Source organism: Schistosoma haematobium, chromosome 5 (genome assembly GCF_000699445.3).
Source record: "Schistosoma haematobium chromosome 5, whole genome shotgun sequence".
NCBI classification, from domain to species: Eukaryota; Metazoa; Platyhelminthes; class Trematoda; order Strigeidida; family Schistosomatidae; genus Schistosoma; species Schistosoma haematobium.
In genome coordinates, this window is record NC_067200.1 from 690100 (window position 1) to 696602 (window position 6503).

Here is a 6503-nt window from a genome sequence, read left to right on the forward strand (position 1 = left end):
TCTTTCTTCTCATTGCGACTTGGAAAGTTTCTAGAGTTCTAGTGCTGAAGTTATACGCATCTAGATATAACAGTCATCTTCAATTTTACACACAGTTAATCAATGAATAAACTAATTTAAAGAGTTTATCAATGATTCTATACCATCCATTCAAGTATACTGTTAAAGATTCTTTGATATACTTCACCATGGCAACTATATTCTGATTGTTTTGTTTTCTTTTTCTTTCTTTAAACTTATTGTTTTATAGGTTTGTCATTCAATATTACCTTATATGTTAATAATCAGTTCAATTGTATTACTTAGTTTTATAGCTATACATAAATCACGTATATATCATGTAAATCCTTGTTCGAATCCTGACAACATTCATAGAAACTGGAAAATAGAACAAACAATTATTCCATTAAAATCATCAATTCATCATTCCAATGATCAACAGACTTTATTTACTGAACCAACACAATTAACAATTTGTTTAAGTCTTATGTATATTCTATTTGATTTAGCTGATCTTATTGAATGGTTCTATGGTAATATTATAATACCGAATTATATTCATTCATTTAAACAACATTTCAATACAAATTTCAATGAAAATTATAATATTAAAACAAATTATTCAGGCTTATTACCACTACTAACAAATACATTGAATAGTAGTATGTTATTAACCAAATCTATGAATCAACTATGTTCCATTCAATTTATATCTGGCTTATTAAGAATATGGTCTAGTCAAAGATTTCTATTCATATTACCAATGTTATTATATCAATCATTGAAATATCGACATTTAATCAAATACTATTTCACTTATTATTTTCATACATTGAAAATCTTACATTGGTGTAAATTTAGTTATAGTTCATCAATCTATATAGAACAAACATTGAATACATCAATGGATGATATAATTCAAACTGAATTGAATGAAATGAAAACTACTGATGAAGAAATAAGTAGTGAACATCCTCATCAACAACAACAGCGACGACGACAACGACGACGAGAACAACAACAACAACAGACTATAATAAAAGCTGAATATCAAGATGAGTATCAAAGAATTCCTAGTCTTTATTGTTGTTCATGTATTCATCAAACTATTCTATCAAAATGATGTAAATAAATGATAAATAACGAATGTTTGTACATGATTTGTGAAACGTTGACAATTGAATTCATTCTCATAAGTTCACTTCTGCCATGATTATCAAATTACACTCTATTCCTAATCAACTACTTTAAATAAACTGTTGAAAATCGAATTGACATATCTGATATACACCATTTTCTAATCAATGAACTACATAATAATGTATTATAATGTGTACTACTAATATGGATAGATATAAGTAGTATGGATTATTCATCAAAAAGTGAAATATCTGACAGTAGATAATTAAAAAGATCAATAACAAGAGAATGATGTGGAAACAAAAGAATAATGAATTCTGAGACAATTGATTCATCTTTTGCATATGAAGTAATTACTGTAGGACTCTTAGAGTTTACTAAGACATTCTGTAATATTGTGTTCAAATACATTTGCTCGTACCAACTGATGTTCTCGTACACTACAGTAGTATATTGAGAGAAAAAAAAACACAATAACGAATGAAAGCAATGAATCGAACATGTAGAATTAAAGAGAATTCAACAGTTCCCGAAAGTTAAGAATTGCATATAACTAACAATAAAACATTGACTAATTTTGTGTTATATTCTAATCATGAACTACAACATAACAGCTCAATGTTAAGTATTACTGCAGGATTTAAGAAATTACTTCTTATTACGCATCATCAACATTTATTTGTCAGTATTTGTTGTTTTGCAATGATGAATAAACTTCTTAGTTGTATACAAATTAATTCGCATTATATTAGGTAAGGATGGTGAATCAGTTGATGAGGCTGTAAATCTTCATCAACTGAGTTTGTTGAGCCATGTGTTAAGTACACCTGAACATTGATTACCACAACGCGAAATGCTGATTAGTGTTGGAGACGGTTGAATGAAAGTTACGGGTGGTCAAACCAAAATGCGACATCAGTGTTTGAGGTCACTAGCTTCTGGTCTGAGCCATTTTGGTAGATGCAGACTACTTGATTTGAGTCCACTTGACTATCGTGACCAATGGTTGGAGACTCTGTGTGACATTGCTTAGAATCAATCACAATGGTATAGATGTATACACTCTCTGCCTTCTATTAAATTGTGAGATTAAAATTATTTCTACCATTTTCTTATACACCATCTTTCTTTTATATGTAACTACTATCGAAGTTACTCTATCTATGAATTTGGTGTTCATCTTGTTGTGCCATTGAGGTATAACAGCTTGGACTGACTAATATAAAAGCTCTTGGTTCAACGTTTTAGCTTACTGACTGACTGACTGACTGACTACGTTTCATACAAACGAAATAATTATTCAAACGTATTATTTCTTTGTACACAGTTCCATTTATCATCTTGAACACTAGCGAAACGAAAGATTCTGACAAAATAACATTAGTTCAGTTGATTTCCTTTTGGTGTCTATCAACTTTTCCTCGCAGTTTATGAATATTTAAGAGTAAATATATATCATCGTGATCATCATGAAGAGAAAATTTAAATAAAACTGACGACATCGACGAAGAATGTTTTCAGTTAACGTATTAGTTGAACATTCTATCAATGTATATTCTTTAGAAGATACGTGCAAGTTTACACACGGTGTTGTAACATGAAAGAAGTATCTATCGATGTTTGGTTATGTTGTTTTTGATGTTGTTGTTGAAGTTAACGAGAAGAATGATCAAGAAGGTTGAATATGAGGGATATGTGTTCAGTGAACGTACAATGTGACACACAGATACTCAGGTTATCAACAATTTGATCAGTTATTTCCTTCCTATTTTGAACTAAATTGAATGCAGATTATTTATAATCGTATTGAATAAAACATTATCTAACCTATACACTGGTATTTCATTGTTAATTGTGAACTGTGTATATGATATGAAGAGATTCCAGTTTATGTATAGAGTATACTGATTGAGTGTCTATTCTGAAGTTGTAGAATCTCGGTCAATACTTGCACAATAATAGTATATCATAACAAACAGAAAACATTTCTACCCTTCCATTTTATCATAGAAACATTTGAAGGAATCATTAATGAACCAAGGTGAATTTGATTGAAGTTAGTAAGAACTTTGATGTATATGTGTCTTAATCAAAGCAACAAAAGCATTAGTTGTGTAATGAACAAGTTGGAAAGCAATTCATCCGATAACGTGTTGAGTGATGAGTTTGAAGTGGTAAAGTTATAATTCGAGTTACAGTATGAACATGAATGCAGCGATGCAGATACACAACTGACGAGCCATAAAGAAACTGTTTACGAAAAATCATCTATTAGAAATGATATGTGATAATATGGCTATATTGAGACAACCCTTCATAAGCCAACAATGAATGACTGAAATTCACTTGTGGATACAAACATCAGGATAATTCAAACTCTTGTCAACAATGATATTGCAATGAACGAGAACACAAGTGGAGCCAACCAAATGTATTTATACTCAAAGTTTAAACAATCGGCGAACCATACAGTAAATTTTCACTTGGTGTTGTTTTACTTGTATCTTCCCGTTGTTACTTAAGACTGCGATTGATGAGTCTCTTGTTGGCATATGTGAATTCTGTGCGCATTGTCTCGATATTGGAACAGTCGAATGTCTTTGAACACAAAATTACAGAATCTCTTATTAAATTCCGAGAACTATACAGTAGATACTTCATTTGCAAAAAGTCAATCAACCGTCTCAGACTTGATTATTCTTTCATGTCCATACCAACCATTCTCTGTTCTCATTCTCATTTCTTTGAACTTCTTAACATTCTGCCATCAGACATTTCATTTCCAATCGATGATACATAGTAATTATATCTGTCAACATCAGTAACACACACCACAATATGAATAACATACCGGTTTAACTAATTTATCATCATTTTTATCTCATTATCCCAATAAATAACAAACTAGCTATTATGGAAGTATATAGTAGGTAATATCACTATATGTAGGGATGATCCAGAAAACTTCTCACAAAAGACAAGAAAGATTCAGGAAATACTAAGAAGTATTTTATCCAATCAGCGTTCACTTCAAGTTTAGTCAGGAACATCAAGAAACTGAAAAGGTACATGTAGAGTTTCTGATTGGATGATCATCTACACTGCTACTATTGCTTAGTAGCATTCCAGATTTATCCGAAAAACAAAAGACATTGAAAATACTATAAAAACACTATAGTTTCTTTACTAAAATGAACGTTTGGAGTAAAGTGCCTCTCACAAATTTTGTGCATTTTTCCTTGTGTTTTGGTCGCTATGTAGTTCTAACTTGGGAGTTACGCGAATAGTTTAGGAACCGAATTTAGAGTTCAATTAGCATGACTTATCATTTTGCTTATTTCATCACATAATGCTTATGTGGTATGATCACTTAGTCAAATGCACATCTATATCAAGCTCTACATTCTTTATGATTAACACACAGGATCATATTTTTACTTCTTTATATGAGAATTGAATTGATTCTAGAATGATTATAACAATCATGTAAAATGTTCATGTTCCTTATTCAGAAATAAATATCAGAATAAGAGAGATTGTAGTAATTTTAATAGTTGAATTCATGAATCAATCAAAGATAGACTACCATTGAAAGTAGGAATCAGAGGATTCGCCTATTTCTTATTATTTATTTAAACATATGAAGATTGGTTCAAGAGGGTATCAAATACACATGCGTCACATAAATCAAATGATTTATGTGAGGGCTGAGATATTGCTCGTGTGCTTAAAGCGAAAAAGGTAATTTTCTCAGGAGTCATACCCTAAGCCTTCGATGTAAAGGTCTGATCCACAAGACAGTGGAGCATCATCAGGATATGCAGTTCCATGGTAGACGTTGACCAACAATAGGTTGATTCGCCATTTATACACTGAAGATCCTAGAGTCCATGTACAAAATTGGTTAGGAACTACACTGTGTAGTTCTAATTTGGGGGTTACGAGAATAGTTTCTGATTCGAATATAGAGTTCAATTAGCAAGGCTAATCACTATGATTATCATCATTTAGGATATTTACACATTTTGTTAATTATTGTTAAATATTACTAAAATCGATTGATTCTTTTTACCAAAATTCAATTAAATTAAAAATAAAATTTTCAGTTAGACTATTGGTTTATTTCATTTTTCTTCTTTTTTTTTCCTTTTTTTCCCAACAACAAACTACCCCTCCCTCACAGCACTCCACCTTCGTAGTTTGTTCCTTTCATATTGATTCATTGTTCTATTTTGGTTTCATTTTAGTTACCAAAAAAAGAAACTTTGTCTCATTTAAAATTTATTCATTTTTTTCTTCTCTGTTTTGTTAGTTTGTGTTATTTTGATTTATTCAAATGATTCCCAATAGATAATTTATATAGAATACCTTAGTAACTAATGGATAGCGGACAATAATTAGATTCGATTGGACAGTTCTCTCTCTCCCTCTCACTCGCTTGCTCGCTCGCTTGCTCACTTTGTCTCTTTCACTCTCACTCTGTTTTTGTTTTTTTGAATTTGTCTCCATCTCTTCTTTTGTAAAGAGAAATAAAGTTGTGTTCCATGAATTATTCTTCTTGAATATCAAGAATGATACTTGATTAATAATTGAAAATAGATGAAGTTAATATTATTTCGAACTTCAAATTACTTCAATATTGATTTTATACTAATCTCATGAGTCTATTATTATGAAATTGTATGTAGAATATAGAATATAAAATATAAATTTGATTAATTTATTCAATAGATTCAATGTAATTTCATTAGTTGAATTTATGAGTCAATTAAAGTTAGATCATTATAGAAAACTTCGATCCATTAGACGACAGTTTCGTCTTTATAAAGGACGACTTAACAATTTACATCCACGATCCCATGAGTGAATGTTTAACCTTTAGATTACTAATAGGGTTGGTATCCAATGGCGTTAATGTGTAACTTCAACCAAACCACGAAATTGCACCACCGTCTATCATCATCTCTTCATTGAGTTACTCTGTCACAACAAATCCGATTGTCAATCAGTCAGTAACAACTTGGGACTTCGTACGTACGTATGTACGTACATCAGTTCGAGTTGCCATATCACATTAGCACAGAGATGTAGTTGTCAATCCAAATCCCGTAGTGGTAGAGGTGGTAAGAGTATAAACAGTAATCGGAAACATTACGGTTTGAACATGTTATTCAAGGAGTATAATGCAGTGAAATAAATTTGGAAATAGAAACAAGAAAAGGATATGAAGAAATCAGAAGACTAGAATTTGGAACAGCACAAAGAGTGGATACACGTACGCTATTGCAGACGATTTTGAACCATGTGATTCAGGGTCTCTAACCATCGGTTGCTATCATCTCGTGGTCCCCAACCAGTTAGTC

General features: G+C 31.1%; 1 protein-coding gene across 1 annotated transcript; it reads left to right on the forward strand.

Moving 5' to 3' along the window:
• Positions 1-274: 274 nt before the first annotated feature.
• MS3_00011094 (uncharacterized protein) lies at positions 275-1557 on the forward strand (the record flags this gene model as incomplete). The annotated part of the gene is made up of 1 exon (XM_051219500.1): positions 275-1557. One exon carries the CDS (start codon positions 275-277, stop codon positions 1121-1123), a length of 849 nt encoding a protein of 282 aa, XP_051064623.1. The 3' UTR covers positions 1124-1557.
• Between the last annotated feature and the right edge of the window lie 4946 nt (positions 1558-6503).